At 41.1% G+C, this 20,587-nt stretch overlaps 1 protein-coding gene across 2 annotated transcripts in view; it reads right to left on the bottom strand.

Annotated features, from left to right (window-relative positions):
* Positions 1-7,541: 7,541 nt before the first annotated feature.
* bcar1 (BCAR1 scaffold protein, Cas family member) overlaps positions 7,542-20,587 on the bottom strand; it is a 118,722-nt gene continuing 105,676 nt past the window's right edge. For both annotated transcript variants that reach the window (XM_049574420.1, XM_049574419.1), the window contains exons 4-8: positions 13,560-13,655; positions 12,973-13,356; positions 11,981-12,859; positions 10,741-10,827; positions 7,542-9,054 (exon numbers count right to left, since the gene is read on the bottom strand). In XM_049574420.1, the coding sequence (XP_049430377.1) occupies positions 8,524-9,054; positions 10,741-10,827; positions 11,981-12,859; positions 12,973-13,356; positions 13,560-13,655 (1,977 nt within the window). In that variant the 3' untranslated portion in view covers positions 7,542-8,523. The remainder of the gene's footprint in view (positions 9,055-10,740; positions 10,828-11,980; positions 12,860-12,972; positions 13,357-13,559; positions 13,656-20,587) is intronic.

The raw sequence follows: 20,587 nt of genomic DNA on the forward strand, positions 1-20,587 counted from the left end.
ATTTCACAGCAGGTTGTCCTATCAGCTTCATAAGATGATAATATGTTATTATTTATCTTTGTTTTCTAATGTTTGTTCTTGACTGTTGATTTTTAAATGAATGGGAGCACGTCACTTTTAGTATCCATCATTTCCTGTGTCAGATTGGAATCTTAAACTTCCTCATATTTCTTTTTCTGACTTTCACAGATATCTGAAACTATGTGGATGAGTTTTCTGTTCTTGTATGTGTTCTTGTATGCTGTGTCACAGAACTGATAAATGCAAATACAATTGTAAAAGGCTAGGAGTCTACAGACACACTAGTGGCTCTGTGAGGCTGCTTTGAGATAAAAACATCCTGCTAACATGCTCACAATGGCAATGTTAACATGTGATGTTTAGCAGGGATAATGTTAATTATAGCTGCGATGGGTTGGGTCCGGGCATTTTTAGGCAGTTCTGAGCAACAAGCAGAAGAATTGGAAAACACTTAGGAATTTAGCAACACAATCTGCCTTTTGCATCAGCTGAGGCTTGAACTCACAACCTTTGAGACTAAGAATCAATTTCTATCTCACTGAGCTAATTAGTCAGTGACAATTCAAGTGTAGCTTCACAAATTGACTAAGCCAGATGTGCAGGTTTGGCAGCCGTCCATGCATGGAAAAGCAGATTTCAAACCACTGTAAAAAATTCAGTTATCAAAACAAAAATCTAAAAAATACACATGTTGCATCTAGACAGCATGGAGATGATGGTAATTTATTTTAACAATGATTGATTTGCTTCATAAGTGAAAAACTGATGTTTAACTAGTTGAGCTATGTGCAAAGTGAGAAGCCTCAGATGGTTTCACACTGAAGTATTGACACTGGATCTTTGTGCAAAGTTTGGTTTATTTTCAAGCATGAGAAGGCAGATTTTCTAGCAGAAAAAAGACTTGAAGATGCTGCACAGTGATCAGTCACGCTCAGGCAATTTTAAGCAATAAGCTGGAGCACAAGAAGATGTTTACATTACAATGTGGATTCTGCATCAGATGAGGCTTGAATCCGCAACCTCTGGAACCTAAGACAGTCATCTACCGCTCTGAGCTAATTGGCAAGTAGCAACTCAACAGTGGCTTCACAAACTGAGTAAGCCATTCACTGTTGTGTAGGAAAGCAGCCATCCCTGCATGGAAAGGCAGATTTGAAACCACTGTAAAAAATTCAGTTATTAAGAGAAAAATCTGAAAAGACACATATTGCATCTAGACAGCATGGAGATGTTGGTAATTTTTTTGTAACAATGATTTATTGGCTCCATAAGTGAAAAACTGATGTTTAAAATTACCATTTTTACATTGACTCCAATTGTTCACATTAGAGCAAAATTCAAAATGCTGTCAAAAATTCAGTTTTTGAGATAAAATTCTGAAATTTGCCACACATCATCTACCATGACTCTAGAATTTTGTCATTTTCTTCATGAACATTGAAGATTTATTTAGCAAGAATTTGCATGTATATGTTTACAGTACCATTTACAGTCAAACATTTTGATGCACTGTAGGCTCAATTTTTGATAAATCAAAAATCTGAGAAACATACTTTGTGTAGGACAGTCTGAAGATGCTCTGTAGCAAGTTTGGTGTCAATTGAGCAAAAATTGTGGGAGGAGATAGGTTTAATAAGTTTTACAGTTTTTGAAAAAAAACCAGAGTGATGAACTTCATAATTTGCGATAGGTTTAAATGTACAAAAGTTTCTTCAGTACTGGGGCTACAGTTTGATGAAAGTTGTGAAGTTGTAGCACGTATGGTTGATTTGTTATGAATTGTTTTGAACTTTAGAGGCTTGCTGTAGCGCCACCATCAGGACTATTGGCTTGAGTTTACAGCTGAGGATATCTGGCATGGGACTGGACCTTTGTGCAAAGTTTGGTGAGTTTTCACCCATGGGAAGTATGATTTCCTTGGAAGACGAAGAAGAAGAAGAATACCTAGGATCAATCAATCAATCAATTTTATTTATAAAGCCCACTATCACAAATCACAATTTGCCTCACAGGGCTTTACAGCATACGACATCCCTCTGTCCTTAGGACCCTCACAGCGGATAAGGAAAAACTCCCCAAAAAACCCTTTAACAGGGGAAAAAATGGTAGAAACCTCAGGAAGAGCAACTGAGGAGGGATCCCTCTTCCAGGACGGACAGACGTGCAATAGATGTCGTACAGAACAGATCGGCATAATAAATTAACAGTAATCCGTATGACACAATGAGACAGAGAGAGAGACAGAGAGAGAGAGATGCAGGACAGACAGATTACAATAGTGTCCTGGCAGCTTAGCTGCCCAGACCCTAACAATCTACCTTGGCATGCTAACATTATTAAATCACCACCAATCACACAAAGTACAGGTGAGGCTGAGGGGAATGTTATTTCACAGGTATTTGGTCATAACCAACATAACCAAATTAAAATTTTACCTGATCATGGCGCTAGATCAAAAACATCCTCATCAGTAATAGCCTCTGCACTCATAATAAATGAGGTAGTTTTGGCTGGTGGACACACAGTTTGCAATGTGAGACAACAAGGAGGATATGTTTTTAGATACATCTAAAGGACGCCCCCTGGATACAAGGGCAGAGACTACAAATCCAAACTGATATAGCCTGTAATTTTTCCAAGCACCAGTGATGTAAATGGTTTGTGAAAGAACAAACAGGTTTTGCAGCAGCAAAAAAACAACAAAAAAAAAAACAACCAAATATATGTATGTATATATAAGTATGTATTTGGTCATACACCCCTAATTTGGATGAATGAAGACATGTGTCATTGTCACACTATGCATTTTAATATAATTAATACATTCTTACACAAATACCTTCCCTGAATTTTAATATATGGAAAACATGCCTCTATATGACATCTTTTGTTTTGTTAGGTTTCCTGAAAAATGTGTCCTCTGTAAAACAGTACTTGTAATGATATTTTAATTTTCTTGACCAATACCTCCAGCCCCCATAGTCTCCATGTTAGTTTGGTTTATAATCAATATATTGATTAATAAATCACAAAAAATTACATTTCTGTAATTCTGTAATCTTACACCATGTAATGTGTGGCTGCCTTTAGAGTTTGATTGTGAATCGGCTTTGGAGGAGGACCTATTATTCCCTTTTCCTTGTGTTTTACACAGCGTGACGCCAGGGCCACACAGCCCACGGAAGCGCCGCGAATAGCCTCGAAGCGCAGAGAAGCGAAGCCAGTTTCCTTTCGGCGCCCATGTTAACCGATTGTGTCATCCACACCGGCCGCGCCGCGCAGCTCCACCACCAGCACTGCAGCGATCATTTCGGCGTCTGGTCTATTTTCTGCACGAGCCGCGAGCGAATTTGTCAAGCCGGGTAGTTACCCGTGATGGAAAAACAACAGCTGGGAGCAGAATTGCTTGTCGACCGGCACGGAGAAATGCGCGTCTGATGTGAACAGAGGTGTTTGGTGAATTTCAGTGTGCTGTGCTTCGCAGGCAGTGTGGCCTTGGCGTTATAGTTGCAGGTCGCCTAACTGGCTAATTAAAGCTATTGCATTGAATTGCTTTTGTTACGCAGCACACAGTAAGTTACACTGCTAGTCTCAGTAAGATGAATTTAACAAATAAACTGAACTGCATTTATTTGTCAAAATGTGTGGCTGTACTTGGAGTTTCACTGTGAAACGGCTTTTATCATACATTTTATGGAAAATGTACACTGTGTTTTTATAACTTGGAGCTCTATTACATGGAGGCCGTTCAATACTAAACATTGTAGATAGTCTAATTATACAGCGGGGGAGGAATTTGTGTGATGAAAGGAAGTAGTAGTGTGTGTCTGTCTCACCATGTGTTTGAATACGTACATTTGGTCTGCTGATTTTACAGGGAGAGGACAACACTGTTTAGCATTTTAGATGTTGACGATGGATGGGTATGGTTATGTCTTACATGCTGATTTAGACAGCACACTAGTTCGGCTAATAGCAAATTGTTACTAATACGCTAAAATGACAGCTGTCTGTATGTAGACTGACTTAGTTTAGGACTGGGCAACAAGTGGATGAATTCAGATGTGAACTTTAAAATGCTGAAATCATTATCATTGATGAAGTGTCCATGGTGTCAAAGCCTCTTTTTGCCTATGTGGGTGCCAGACTGAAGCAGATCAAAGGCAGTCAGAGACCCTCTGGAGGAATGTCACTGAAAGCTGTTGGGGACTTTTAGCAGCTACCACCCATGCGACAGTCTAAACCTCTCTGTGTGTATGACCCGTTTGAGATTCACCTATGGCAGGAACACTTTAAGATGATCACCCTGACTGAGATTATGCATCAGAAGGATGATGTGGCCTTTGCAGAGATGTTGAACAGGATCTGTGTGAAAGAGAAGTCAGATGAGCTGTCTGAAGCAGACAGAGCTTTGATGTCACAGGCTGTCACTGAATCAGCACTTTGTCCATCTGATGCCCTGCACATTTCTGTAACTAATAAACATGTTAATTCACACAACTCAGCAACATTAGCTCTGCACCATTCTTATGTCAGAAACATTGATGCAGATGACTACAAAAAGTGGCAGAATGACAAGACAAAGTAAACCATTTAAAGGAGGCAGAAATCACTTACTAGATTCACTAAATGTTGCTGAGAGTGCTTGTGTCATCAGGAACATAGACGTGTCTCAAGGATTGGTGAATAGTTCTTTCTCCACACTAGTCAGGGTACTAACCTCTTGAGAAAATGGTCGTGAACATGTCACTATGCTGGGGCTCAGGATGGATGATGAAACAGCTGGAAGGAACTTTTGTAATAGAACACCAGGAGGACCTGATGATCTAGTGCACATTTAGAGAGCAGAGGAGAATCTGAAACAGAAGGAGTGGCACACAGGCAGTTTCCTATTAAACTTGCCTTTGCTTGTACAATACATAAGGTTCAAGGCATGACAAGGTAATCAGCTGTAGTGTCACTAAATCACATTTTTGAACCGGGCTTATGTTGTTATCAGCAGAGTGGCCTCTCTCTGTGGACTACACATGCTGAATCTGGATGAGAGGAAAATATATGCCAACCCAGAAATCACTGAAGCCCTAGAGACCACAAGACAAGTCAGCTTGAGTGACATGATGCCTCTTCTTCATATCAAACAAACACTGAGCAGACATGATGCCATTGTTTATGTGAAAAAAATGAGATGGGATTTGGATGTGTTTGAGGCATGGTCTTTGTTCCCAAACCTAGTTTATTTATAAAACTACATTAAAAAGTATGTTTTTTTTGTTTTGTTTTGGTTTTAATTCCCTTAGTTTAAGATTTTTTTTTTTTTTTTTACCAAACAACTGACATAAACACTGTCGGCATTACACTTTATGTGTGCTATCTGCATTAACAATTACAGGTGTGGAATAAAGCTTCTCACTTATTTTATTTCCTGCCTCTTCTCCATGTCGCTACATTAAAACTGTACTTACACTAAACACTGGCCAGGGAAGCAGCAGTTCTCCAGCTACTGGACACGCCAAAGGTCATAACTTTACAGCTCTTCACATCTTCACAATGACACTATGCTCCATTGACAGTTTTGGGCTGTGTCAACAATAGACAAATTCAACATACACTACTGATCCATGGACACAATGACAGCCTCTGAACAGTCAGGCACCAGTTGATCTCTACCTTTATATTATTTAAACAATATGTATTTATTTTGTATTTCATCACAGTTTCTGTTTCATTTTATTTATGTCTTTTTCATTCTATCCTTCCATTTCCCTCATTATCTGTTTTCAAACAGATAAACAACAGACACCTGTGGAGTGCTCTTTCCACAGGCATTTTGAACTGCTGCCATCAGGCAAACGTCACCACAGCGTCAAATCTAGGACCAGTCGATACTAAAGAGTTAAGCTGGACTCTCCATTCCATGCACCTTATAAATACTACACAGCACTGCACGTGGTCACTTTATATGCTAAATGCCAATTGTCACTTTTTCTGGAAATGGTCACTGCTGATGTTTGATGTGAAGTGTCATACTGGACTTTTAGTTTGTGATTTATCGTGGGATAGTTTTATTGTATTTTACTGATGTCTATTTTATGGTTTTAGTATTTATTAATATAATGTTGGAACGACCTCCCGCAAACAGTTTTGTTTTACCTGCATTACCTTTGTATGTTTGGTGAGATGACAATTAAAGCCTGATTTGATTTGATTTGATTTGATATGAAACATTGTCAGTTAGTTCAGTTGTGACATGCATCTGAATTAATTAACCTGAGAGACAGAACAGATTTTTGAAATAGTAATCATTAGTATAGGGGTTCATCTGGTAGGTATCTTTACGCTCTCTAAATGGGTATACTTAGCCTTTGGCTAATCTAAACCTCACTGAAAAGCTGTAATATGCTGTATACGCCCACAGTTGAGACTGTGGAGTTTAAGCTTAAGGTACTGTCTTCAGAGTGCCCACAACACATAACTTGGGTAAATGAGCCTTGTCAAATGTTTTGATTGGGAAACAAACAATCCTGTGCCAGTCTGCTAACCTGAAGTCACACAAGTGACTCTAAATCCCTGTTCTTATAATGTCAAGTATAACCCTGAATTTCAGTGAGGCTCAATAAACTGAGCTGAATGTTGGTAAAACACAAAACTGAAATGACATAAATGGCATGACTGCCAGTCAAGGGCTACTGGAGCTTGACGCCATGAGTTTACATGTTCTAAAAAAAGAGAAAACATTGCATGTCCTGTGATGTGACTATTGCACATGCGCACATCGCAATGGCGATGTTCAAATGAAATAACACGCAGCCCTAATATCAGCGATAGACCTACCTATGTGTGCTGTATTCTCTCATCACATCATCACATCACAACATTGCATCCACAGATGTGTGGACCCTACAGTTGGGCAAAAAATACACGGTCCCCTTAAGGGAGGAAAACGAGTAAATATGTGTGTGTGTGTGTGTGTGTTTCCAGTATGATGTGTGTGACAGCATGTTATTGATGTCTGTCTTTTTCTCTGTATTCAGGTGTATGAAACTTCTCCCAAGGTGGTGAAGGGACCCTCTAGTGGTCAAGAAATATATGACACCCCAGCAAGCACAGACAAGAACACACAGCAAATGGTGAGGCTGTGTTTTATACAGTATGACAGTGTTGTTCAAACTGCATGATGCTGGTAATTTGAAGATAAACTGTCTAAAAGTGTCAGTGTGTGGCACACTGTATTCTTACTGTCCTGTGTGTGATATAAATCAGCAGTCAAGGCTGCTTTAACTTTGTCAAACACTAATTTCAGCCAGTAAAAACCCTGAAAACTCATAGATTTTTTCTGTGATGATGTAGACACTTGGCACTGAGACTCCAGTCTTGGTATTTTTTAAATAGTGTTTGGCATTAGGCTGGGAAATTAGGGCACTACACATATGCCTGTGCAGACACCCAACACAGTGTCTTCAGGTGATCACATTTCATCATTATTTTAAAATTTCAAAAGAAAAAAAACAAACATATCACAGTGTCAGAGAAAGGAAGAAAAGCAGGTTTAATGTCATTTCTAATTTTGAATCTTTTACACTCCTTTTCTCTAATACATGCCTCTTACAAAACAACCTACATATAGTTTTCCAAAAAAGCAACTGAGATGGCACTGAAATCATCTTTAATAACTGCAGGACTGGAACTGTACAGTTCTGTGGACATCTCATGGCAGCAGTGTTGCCTGCACCAGTGGACTGACATCAGTGTGGATTACTGAGCCACTCTGCTGTGTAACATACTGCTCCAACACACAGGCAACATGTCATCTGGTGAAGTTTAAATGTGGGTGTGTGCTCCAGTGCTTTTTGGAAAGTGTGCCTTTGTCAGGGATGAAGAAGAGCATAGATGTACTACAACATACAGTCATACATATCATCTGGAATTTACACATCCATAACAATAATGATACAAGGATCAAGAATCAGAGCCAGAATTATACGGTATAGCAATAATAATAACAATTATTGATATTGTCTAAAAACTACACTTATGTTTTCATCTTTTCTTTCTTCAAAAAAAGAACCATATATTTATATTTATATACTGGAAGTTCTTTTTTTCTGTCTGCTTTTCTGACTAAATAGGTAACTTAAATATTTACAATGATTATTTTACAACCATTGGCCCAGCCCACTGAAGATAAAATGTTCCTTTTAGTGTGTCTAGAATAAAAAGCACGCAGAGGAAGGAGGGATGAGGGAAGAATGGTCCCAGTGGAAGGTGAGGTAGGGAGGGAGCAGAGGCTGGATGTGGGGTCTCCAACCTCACAATGGAAGGGTGTACAGGGTTTCCCACAGCACTCTGTGCTCCATGAGGCTCCAGGTCCTCCTACCCTGTACTGCAGGGGCGTGCAGGGTTTTCCACCCCTTGTGACAGTGAGGATTCACTGCCCTGCATTTCTGGGACATCTCAGTTTGTGTCACTGTTTGGTTTCTTTTCCTCACCCCCCCTCGCCCCCACCTACATCACCAGCAGCTGCCCCAGCACCATCTTGAACTGCTGTGTACAGCCTGCCAACTCCCTCACCCTCTCATTCATCTCTCTGGCTGCTCCAGGGGAAGGATACTGGAGTGCTGCCGTCTTTGTGCTGATCACAATGTCTTTGAGTTTTTCACAGAGGGTGTTGCTGCTCTGGGCCACCCGGGCCCTCACATCAGGAGACTTGGCCTGGCGTGACAGAGTGTCACCAATGAACACCAGCTTGTGCGCGCTGAGGATGACGAACTTGCTGTGTGCCACAAAGATCTTGGGCGGCTGGTTGGAGTTGACGGCGGTGAAAAAGGCGTCGATGGCATTGGTCACCGTGGTGACATTCTGCTCACATTGCTCCTGGTAGAAGAGGAGGAGATGCCTGTCGCCGTGGCACAGCTTGGAGGAGTGGCCTCCAGAGCCATTCTGGCCAAGAGGGTGGTGAGGGGACGGGACCCAGCCCGTAATGTCGTTGTTGATTGGCCGGCTGACTTCCTGCTCTAGCCGCTCAAACTGTTTAATCTGGAAGGAGAGGAGGAAGAAGACAGTTCATACTTACAACTCATCTGACTCATCTAAGTCTGTTCTAATTTTTATCATGAGTTCACAGCAATAAAATTTACAAACAGCAGTGAGTGCTTTGAGAGAATTCCTTGCCGCTCAGCCTACGTACAACCCTGTTTTCTGATTGGTGCAGCTTTATAGGAAATGCTACAGACAGTGTTCATGGCTTTTTCCCTCACATATTTTTGAGGAACTATGTAAACTTATTCTTATATTCTATAATTTTCTAGTAGATGTATGCCATAAACACATAAAAAAATCCAGCTTGCACACTGAAGGGCTCCAATGTTCACTTATTTCTTACACCTAGGTGACAGAGCTTCATTAAACTAACACTGACAGTTCAAAATGTCATCTAGGTGGGGCGTCGGTGGCTTAGTGGTAGAGCAGGCGCCCCATATACAAGGCTGTTGCTGCAGCGGCCCGGGTTCGAATCCAGCCTGTGGCCCTTTGCTGCATGTCACCCTCTCTCTCTCTCCCCCCCTTTCACGCTTACCTGTCCTGTCCATTAAAGGCAAAATGCCCAAAAAAAAAAAAAAAAATGTCATCTAGGTGTAATAAATAAGTGAATATTAGAGGCATGCATGGTGTGAGCTGTTTGTTTCATTGTTATAATTTTCTTCCAAAAAGACAAAATTGATCCTTAATCAACAAAGTATCATGGCAGGTCATGTATCTTGGGTTGCTGTATTTATGATATATATATATATATATATATATATAAAGCATGACAACCTATTTCATCAAAATGTGTTATATGCTTTTAATTTTTTTTTTCATAACCTTTGTCTTATCTTAAACTTATAAAAAGTGAATGTTCCCACAGCAACTGTTACGTTCTTTAAAGTATGAAAGCTAGAAACTAAGAGATGTCTTTACCGGGCTAATTAGAGAACCCACATTAATATACAGATGAAAGCACCCACAAACAGTAAAACCACGCATACACACAGCAGTGAATGGCTCAAACACACACAACTGCAAAACCTTTGTTTTTCAGTTACACATGAGTGACATTTTCAATATTTTAAACTGTTTATGATGACTAAAGTGTGTATGTGCAGCCTAGTCTCCTAGAAATTATGTTTATACATAATTAATTTGAAACAACAAATATGTTGAGGGAGACTAAATGTCAAGCGAATTACGTTCTTTATGAATTTAATGAGGAAATGTTGCTTATTATCATCTATGTGTGATCTTGGGATTCTGATGTCACAGTCCTGCACTTTGTATGTCTGCCATCCACCTGCACCACATTCCTGCAAATCCAGAACTGTACATAAAATTACTATTTTAGCAACATAGAAAAACGTTGTCTCAGTGGTTATGTTCTCACACATCTCATACACATGTAAAATCTAGGAGACAGGGTTAATATGTGGAAAAAAAAAATCATTATCAAACTTTATAGCCTGATTTATCTCAAAGTTTTGGCTTCATAACAACTTAATAAAGTGGCTGCCCATTGATTAAAGCAGCTGACGTTCTAATGATGACCACTCATTTTTGCTGCCATCTATGTTCACTCTCTCACACAAACAGAATCACAGAACAAGTGAAAGTGATGGACTGACCACACACACACACACACACACACACACACACACACACACACACACACACACACACACACACTTGTACCTGTTGCTGTTCCAGTTGTGTCTTGTGTCTGATGATGTTGCCTTTCTCCAGTAGCTGTCTTTGGTTCTTCTCAAACTCTTCCTTTCCCTGACACATCAACACACAGACACACAGCTGTTACACCCCATGTACACACTTACATGATTTATTTCAAACACATTTCTCTTTGTTTGTGGATAAATGAGAGGACCTCAAGTAATATTAAGCCTCTGTCTCCCTCCAGTGGTCACAAAAAGAAACTGCAATGACTTTGATAAGACTTAAATATCTCTTCACATACACACAGCCTTGCTCTCTCTCTCTCTCTCACACACACACACACACACACACACACATATGCTTGCTTGGTTAAAAAAAAAAGTTGCTGACTCTTCATGTGCACATGCACTCATTCATCATGGCTGAAAGGTGTGTATGTGAGTGTGTGTGAGACAGTGAGTGTGACCAGCACGGAGTACTGCAGACTCTCCCTCGCGCGCACACACACACACTCTCACTGAACACAGTGTCATTCATATCCAGCAACACCAAGAGTAAAGTAAAGGACATACCAACCTAACAAGATAGCTAAGCTCCACTATTTTATTTATTTTGTTATTAGAATTTTGAAATAGATATTTATAGTTTTTATTATAATTTTCTTCTATTCTCTATTTTTTATTCATTCGTTTTTTATCATTAGGTCACCCCACCCAGGATGGACTGAGGGGAAAAACGTAAAACAAACAAAAAAGTAAATGCTAAATAAAAGTAAAATAAAAATATATGCATAATGTAAATGCATACATGTAACCAAAAAAAGGGTCCTTAATATTTGTATTGCATTGTACCTGTTAAATTAATGTATACATTTATTTAAAACAACAAAAACAACAACAATAAGCCAGCTTGGCACCCAATAGTGAGTAAAAAAAACCCCTACATTAAATACTTTAGATGCAGCCTTCACTACATATCAGGAAAACAAATGGAGCAATGACTGCTGACTGGCCAGATGGTACAGAGCTGTAGTTCAAGCAGGCAGTGTTCATTTAGTCAACAAAAAACTACAACGAAAAATATGTGTTGATGATGTTTCCATTATTTAAAAAAGAAAAAGTAACTTAAAAAAAACAAACAAACAAAAAAAACCATGACAAAATGTATTACAATTTTTTCTCAAAAATATAAACTATGTGAAGTCTGGATCAACAACTCCATAAACAACTTAATGAAAAAGTGTATGCATGTGTGTATGTACCTGTAAGTGTACGTAGTCATAGTCCTCCATCCAGCCTTCCTCTGTGGTCTCATATGGCCTGTCCACACCTTCCTCTTCCTCTGCAGCTGTAAACTTTGGCGGAGAGGGGAGGGGCCGTGATTGAATGTTCACCCTCTCCCCTCCCTGATAGCTCCCACTTCCTGATCCTGTCATGTGACCACTGATCTCCCCTGGGATTGGAGGAAGTGGCAGCTGCTGCTGCTGCCGGTTGGTCCGTTTGAAGAGCAGCGAGGCGTTACCGTGGAGAAAGGAGGCAAGCTGCTTGGCATCGTCAGGGATGCCTCGCGCCGTCATGATTAGTCGATCTAAGTCATCCCCTCCTGGTGGCGGTGTCGAGAGCGCAGTGTGTGACCAGGAAATGGCGTCTAAGCTCTGACTGTGTCGAATCAAACTCTGGAAGACCTCCTCCATCTTCCCCACCTGACGACCCAACTTGGTCTGCAGGGAGCGGTCCGTGGCCTGGGCGGAGTTTGCCACAGCGCCCCGGGCAAATTCAAGGAAGTCTCGGACAGCCGAACGCACCCGGTCCGCAGCTTGATGAATGGCCGGCAGGTTTCCTTCCAGGTGAGCAGGGCTTCTCCAGTTACCTGTGATGAACGACATCATGTGGGAAACGCTGGACTCAACAGCTTGCTGGAGGCGGGACAGACGCTCCATGGCCTGCTCCAGGTCCAAGATAAGGGGTTTCCCTGGAATGGGGCCAGGGGCAGGAAGTGAGGAAGAGGAGGTGTCACGGACAGGGACCATGTCTAAAGATGAAGCAGAGTGGTTGCTACGTGTGCTTCCTGTGCTTGAGGCAGACAGCCGTTTGAAGGACAAGGTGAGCTCCTCACTGGTGGACTGAGCATCACGCACAACCTAGAAAACATGAAGCACCACTGAAATAACATACAGACTATCTCAGTTAAAGCAGGATGCAAACAATCTTAGCGAGCAGTTTCCATGTGGGACTGTCCATTTAACTCTCCTACCTGTGGTGGGACATCATAGACATAGTGGTCTCCCCTCTCTCCGCCTTTCTCTTCTCGCTCACGGGGGAAGTCGTAGACATCCTGGGTGGGGTGCCCTCCAGTCCGCAGGCTGGCCGGGATGTCGTAGATCTCCTGGGGTGCCTGGCTGACTCCACTCCTGTCTCCATGGTAATGCTTGTCAGTCAGGATGGGGGGTGGGACGTCATACACATCCTCTGGAATCGGCGGCTCGTCGTCATCATTGAGATTGTTGTGCAGGTACTGGCCAGGAGGGACGGGGACTGGCTTGAGCTTGGCAAAGTGGGGGGGTACATCATAGGTCTCCTCTCTAATTGGCTGGGAATCAGGGACGTCTTTACTGACAGACGGGGGGAAGTCATAGACCTGAAGAGAGGGGGGGAATGAAAAGGTAAAATAAAATGTAAAATATTAAAGCAACCTTGACCACTGATTTAAATCACACTTTTGAACATGACAGTAGGGATACAGAGTGCCGTACACCCTAATATACGCAGTATATCTTCAAACTGCCACTGTCAAGCAGTTTGAACAACACTGTCATACTGTATAAATACACACAACCTCACCGTCTGTTGTGTGTTCTTGTCTGTGCTTGCTGGGGTGTCATATATATCTTGACCACTAGAGGGTCCCTTCACCACCATGGGAGGAGTGTCATACACCTGAATACAGAGAAAAAGACATGATTAACATGCTGCTACACACATCACACTGGAAACACACACACACACACACACACACACACACACACACATACGCACACACGCACGCACGCACACACACACACACACACACACACACACACACACACACAAACACACACACACACACAAACACACACTCACATTTACTCGTTTTACTCCCTTGAGGGGACCATGTATTGTTTGCCCAATTGTGGGTTCTACACACATTTGCGAACACACACGTATGTGAAAGCAATGTTGTGATATGACATGATGAGAGAATACAGCACACATGTGGTGGGCCTATAGCTGACACTAAACTCATATTCAGTCAGTGGTCTTATGAATCCCACCGGTCTATATCTGCAGAGTTACACTCAAGACGTCTTAAAACCACTTAGATTCAATTAAATACCTGTTTCACATGGACACCGTACACATGATGCAAGTATCATGGAAACCAGTAGGGACAGCAGTATACAAAAATAATTCCTATTGATAAACTAATTGAACTAATGCAACCTGGATCTGGACAAGTACTGTACCATCAAATAGATAGATGGATTGAACAGTTACAAAGTACACTCACTTAACATAAGTGCAAGGTAAGAGAAATTATTGAGACTTCTATAAATTAAATTTAAGATTTTTTTTTAAAATGTTAAAAAAAAAATCCTTCTGTTTTTGTAAACTGATTTCAGTGTGTTCAACATTACTCTACTGTATAATAGACTTGATGGGAGATGTAAATGACTCAGTGTGGTAGCTGGTATCAGATGTGGTGATAATTTCAAAACGTGGGGCAAACAGCTGCTTTCTACACAGCACTGTCTGTAGGAACAGTGACATAAAACCAGCTTAACCCGGCTGCAGACTGGAAGTCTGTTAATAACAAAACTGCTGAATGAAAAAAAAAGAGCTCAGTCCATAAGACAGGCTTCTGAGATCATATATGTAAAATCCTGATTTTGTGTGCACAGTTCACAGTCTGGTCTCATAATTTCCTCCAGCTGTTGCTGCTTTTGAGATATTGAAAATACGAGAGGGTGCTTATCAGAAGTTTGTGGCTGACAGGCTTTAACAGGACACACTCATTCTATGTGTTTGGTAAATAAAAATGCTGATGGAAGTACACAGGAGGCATCTAAGTGGATGACCCTTCACTTCAGTCCAGTCTGGTGTAGTTTCGCTCTGCTCTCAGCTGGACTGTGCATGTGAGAGGCCCAGAAAAAAGGCAAATGTAAAGGTACTTTAAAACCTCCTGAGCATCATGTGAATTTCACAGAATGTAATCAAGCATTCACCAAGAATACATTTATTTCTTCTTTAAAAATTCATATGAAATACAAATCAGTAAAGAAGACAGGAATATGCAACCATGATCACACACAGAAACTATAAAATACACCCTCAATTACACATGCGCGCGCGCACACACACGCACACACACACACAGTCATAAAACTAGATTTTAAACGGTTGAATTCATTACATCTACTGCCTTTGTTTAGGGAGAGAGGAAAGGAAAGCAGCACAGTGGGGATGAACAATGAAAAGGAGGAAAAGAAGAAAGAAAAGAAGGAAAAGAAAAAAAAACAAATGTTCGGGAAGAGGACGGAAAGAGAGGGATTAAATAAATGAGAGGAAAAGCACAGAGGCAGGAGTAAAGAAAAGCCAGGGAAAGAAAAGAGACACATTAAGGAGAAAAAAGGAAACAAAAGAAGGGAAGAGAGAAGTAGGAATAAAGATGAGAAAACATGAAAACAAGGCAGAGAGTAGAGAACAAGGAAAGCAAAGGGAGAGGTGGAGAAACAGCAGAAAGGAGAAGAGGAAAAAGGAGATGAAGAGCCATTCCAGGAATGTGAACCACATGACCGCCTCTCTGAGACAGTGAGCTTATTGAGGAAATGTACATCTATCAACACTTACTCCCTCAATCCTTCCTCTCCTTCAATCAAGTCCACTCCTCACTAGTTACTCTGTGTCTCTCACACATACTGAAATGATGACTTCCTGCCTCTGACGTCTGACGTCTGACCTCTGACACACACACACACACACACACACACACAATAAACTGTGCTGTCTGTACTACTCTGTGCTATTTCATTCATTGTATCTCATCCTAACATTTACTATAAATAATTACGCTCATGCCACTGAAGCTAATAACAGTTTAAAAGAAAAGGGGAGCTTGAGAGACAGACTATCAGAGAGAGTGAGAGAGATAAGTTCTCCTCAGAGCTTCCCATTTTGGAGAAATAGCCATGTAAAACCCCAAACTTCTAGACATTAACCCCACAAGAGAAGCTGGCAGTTCTCCTAGCTGAAGGGATAATGGTTCAATAATCAAAAATGGACTGCAGCAGTATGATACAGAACCTGAACACGGCATCTGTACATTAATTGTTTGTATGATGAATGAATGCATGTTACATGTAAAATATGATTATGATTAATTTGTACCTATTTATTTATTTATTTATTTACTTATATGTTTTAACATATCTTTGTTCATGCCAATAAAATATATGCATTGAAAATTGTATTGCATTGAGATTACACTCTTTCTCTCAAACTTAATCCAAACCCAGCAGCAGCCATGCTGCAACTGCTGCAGACCCCCTACATGTTATTGGGTCCTGGAACCTCACCACGCCATTTTCTCCATATAATTTCTAGAATTTGAATATGACATATATTGATATTACAGCAAGGGCATATAATTTGGTCGGGCCTGTAGGGACATGTCCCTACCAATATCAAGCCAGTACTGAATTATCTCTTACAACAATTTTAATGCAAAAAATAAAACAGAATCACTGTTGCCCGTCAGTGTCCTGTCAATTTATTTGGTACACAAACGGTTAACAAATCTCATTCTCTACTACAAGTCCTGCCTCCCTAACCCAGTATATTTAATAGGAATGGCTTTGCTGTTTCTTGCTAACATGCTAGAGGCTGTAGCTACATCTGGTGTAAGAAGCACCAAAGCTCTGTCAAGATGTAGGCTCAGTGAGGAGATCACCATCCTGATACTAACAGCTCTATGCACGAAAATACAGGACAAATCACATCTCATAGAGGGGACAGTGCATTTTGTTTTTCAATACTAACAGTCACCGATAGCTCTGTGTTGCAGTGTGTTGTGTTGTGTTGAAGTCCCACTTGCTTAGAGACGTTTTACTCTGTTTGGGACTGTCCCCAGACTCAATGATGCTCTCCACTGAAGCAACTATGAGCTGCACTTAATTTGAGGTGTTGACGTTAACATTTGTGTGGATATTAAGTGATGATGAGATTAATGCTGGATCAAAAGTGTTTTCAGTTAGTTTTAGTTTTCCACCTCTGATGAAGAGTAGTACTTTTCAAAAACACAGACATGTGGGATGTTTTGACTTTTCAGAAGGTTTTGAACATGAGCAGAAATGTTGCTGAAACACATAGGAGCTATAGAAGTCCTCTATAGAATTCCATTATATTTTGAGTTTTCACCTGCGGCCTGAATTTTTGTTTTCCTTAACATAAATAAAGACATTTCCACCATTAATTAATACAGAAAACTTGACACGAATGCAGAAAATGACGTGTTTGATGCTCAAAATTTCCAGGGCGAAGACCACCAGACGCCTGCTTCATATGTGTTCCCTGCCAATGTTGAAAACAAAACAAAACATAACAAAACAAAAAAAAAAACTACACCCTTGTATTACAGTATGATACGAAATGAATATTGTGATATCAGATTTTTATCTATGGTGCTTGCCATGATGGGCACAAATGATTAATCCTGTTCTGAAAATAAGAAGGTACAGGTACAGGTAAAGGCACAGGCACAGGTACAGGTACAGGTGCAGGCATGGGTGCAGAGATAGGTAAAGGTACATGAAAAGATACAAGTGGCGGTACAGATACAGGCATGGGTACAGGTACAGGAATGGGCACAGGTACAGGTATGGGCGCAAGTACGCATACAGGTACAAGCATGGTTGCAGTTGCAGGTACGGGTACTGTTACAGGCAAGGGTGCAGGTACTGGTACAGGTACATGCATGCATGGATGCAGGTTCAGGTACAGGCATGGGAATGGATACAGGTGAGAGTGTGAATATGGGTACAGGTACAAGTGCTGGTGTGGGTATGGGTATGGGTGCAGGTGCGGGTATGGGTGCAGGTAAAGGTACAAGTACAGGTATGGGTACGAGTTCACGTACAAGTACAGGCATGGGTACAGGTACAGGCATGGGTGCAGGTATGGATGCGAGTGCACATACAGGTGCAAGTATAAGTACAGATACAGATTTGGGTACAGGTGCGGGTACAAGTACAGGTATGGGAACAGGTTCAGGTAATTATGGGTGCAGGTAGAGCTACAGGTACAGGTGAGAGTACGGGTACAGGTACCGGTACAGGTGTGGATACGGGTACAGGTGTGGGTATGGGTACAGGTAGGGCTACAGGTACAGGTACAGGTACAGGCACAGGGAGTGTATGGGAGAACAGCTCCTGAACCATTACACCTCCTGGACAGCTGTAACCATGTATGTGAAGTCTGTCAGCGCTGCCTCTTTCACACACACTGAGTTGGAGAGAGTATGACTGCTCCACAGTCCAGTCAGTGCTGATGTTTCTGCGCAGACATGAAAAGATGTCTGCTGTCATACTTTCTGTAGATGTACACTAAGTGTGATGCACTGTGTTCAGAAATAGCTCACTGTACCCTACAGCTGTACTGTGATGCTACTGTGTGTGTGTGTGTGTGTGTGTGTGTGTGTGTGTGTGTGTGTGTGTTAGCGATTACTTGTTATGGTCAGAGCCATCAACCATGAGCCATCTCCCACACAGCAGACATTTTGATGAAGTGCCTGGTGTTGCGATGCGTTCATTCTTCACCTTTCAGATTGCCGACTTCAAAAAGGCCCAGCAGCTACATCTGTTATTACAGCTACACATCTTCCTCCTGCTCTTTCTAGTCTTCCCATCCTTTATTTTATTCATCATTCATTGTCATCTTGTTTTTCTTCTTTCCTTTCCTGAGCTCCTCCTCCTCGTGCTTTTCCCCTTCTTCCTCCTGCAGCTCATTTTCTCCTCCTGCAACTCTCATTTTGCTGTGGTTGTATGTGAGTGACCTTTCTCTTTTGGCTTGTCAGCATCAAGACTCTATTCTATGTAATGTTTGCGTGTGTGTGTGTGTGTGCATGCAAAGCGTGCCTGCTTATTAAGCAAAAAACATTGTGAACAGTATGTGTGGAATTATGCAGAAATAAACTGACCTACGAGTCTGTGGAATCAAATGTACGCACTACAGGCCGGCACACACACACACACACACACACACACACACACACACACACACACACACACACATCAATAACCTTTTCTATAGAGGAAAATTACAGCTTCTTCCTGTCGCTTCTGGACAGTTCCAGTGTCTTGTATATAACACACACACACACACACACACACACACACACACACACACACACACACACATCAATAACCTTTTCTATAGAGGAAAATTACAGCTTCTTCCTGTCGCTTCTGGACAGTTCCAGTGTCTTGTATATAACACACACACACACACACACACACACACACACACACACACAGTGGTACTTCTAGCCTGCCTGTTGGTTATGACTGACCTTCACTAAAGACAGATCTAGTATTTAAAGAGGGAGTGGTTGAATATTACATCACATCAAATATTAATATTCTGCAGACAGAAGGACAATGTGGTGCCACACAATACCTGTGTGTATCTGTGCTGCACAAGGATTCTCTCTCTCTCTCTCTCTCTCTCTCACACACACACACACACACACACACACACACACACACACACACACTATTTTACACTTTATGTTCATTAACATAGCACAGGACTACTAACACATCTGCAGACTGCTGCTACTACATTGCTATTACTATTACTACTAAATACTTCCTTACGATGGCTACTAGTTTCAGACTCAGTTTCTGCAACCCTGCAACTCAAAAAGTACTCCTAATTCTAGGGCCAATTTGTGACCCTAAACCAAGTGGTAAACAACAGGGCCTAAAAGTGAAGCCAATGTGAAAGTGCCAAAACTGCAGTTCCTTTAATGGCCACTTGAGACTGGCTCCAAATGCAAGTCTATCACCACTGACCTCCATGTAATAAAGCCCAACTGTACAGCAGAAATAAACATGTCTGGTACAAAAAACGGTTTTGGTCTCTATAGCTAATTTCCCCATTTGTGACACCTATACAATTTTATAACTCATGAAATTCCAACCAAAAATGTTATCCAGACTTAGAGGTAACGTGGTCTTTTAACAGGTTACTTAAAGTTATGCATAATTAGGGGCATGGCCACTTTATGTGACAGGTGGGTGAAGTCAGTTGACAAGTTGCTACCATGGTAACAACATTGGCAAGGTATCGCAACCCAAAATACAGTATAGGCGTAGCCATAGCTGTCACTAATTCAGTGTGTTTTCAATGCATAAAAGTGAATTGCAACACTTCAGTAATCTAAAAACTTTTGTTCAGCATTTGGTTGCCCTAAAAGACCCTTTAGGGAGATGGATATTTAGTGAGTACATTTTATTTTAATGGTTTTAAAACTGTTTTTCACTAGTGGAAATTAGCATTAGCAGTATCACAATTAGCCATTGCTATTATGCACTTTGCTAACCAAGCTAGCAGCTAGCATCAGTGTTAGCGTAATTCTCTTGTCCAAATATGGTCACTTGTGGCTCCAAAAATACAAAATGGCGACAGTGAAAATGCCAAACTCGTGGCTTCTACAAATCAATGGGTGATATCACAGTGGCTACTGTATGTCAATTCTTTTTTACACAGTCAATGCCCTAAACATGAATACAAAAGTTCCAAATGAGGCAATGCAACATCAGCTTTTTGTATAT

Source organism: Epinephelus fuscoguttatus, linkage group LG4 (genome assembly GCF_011397635.1).
Source record: "Epinephelus fuscoguttatus linkage group LG4, E.fuscoguttatus.final_Chr_v1".
Taxonomy (NCBI): domain Eukaryota; kingdom Metazoa; phylum Chordata; class Actinopteri; order Perciformes; family Serranidae; genus Epinephelus; species Epinephelus fuscoguttatus.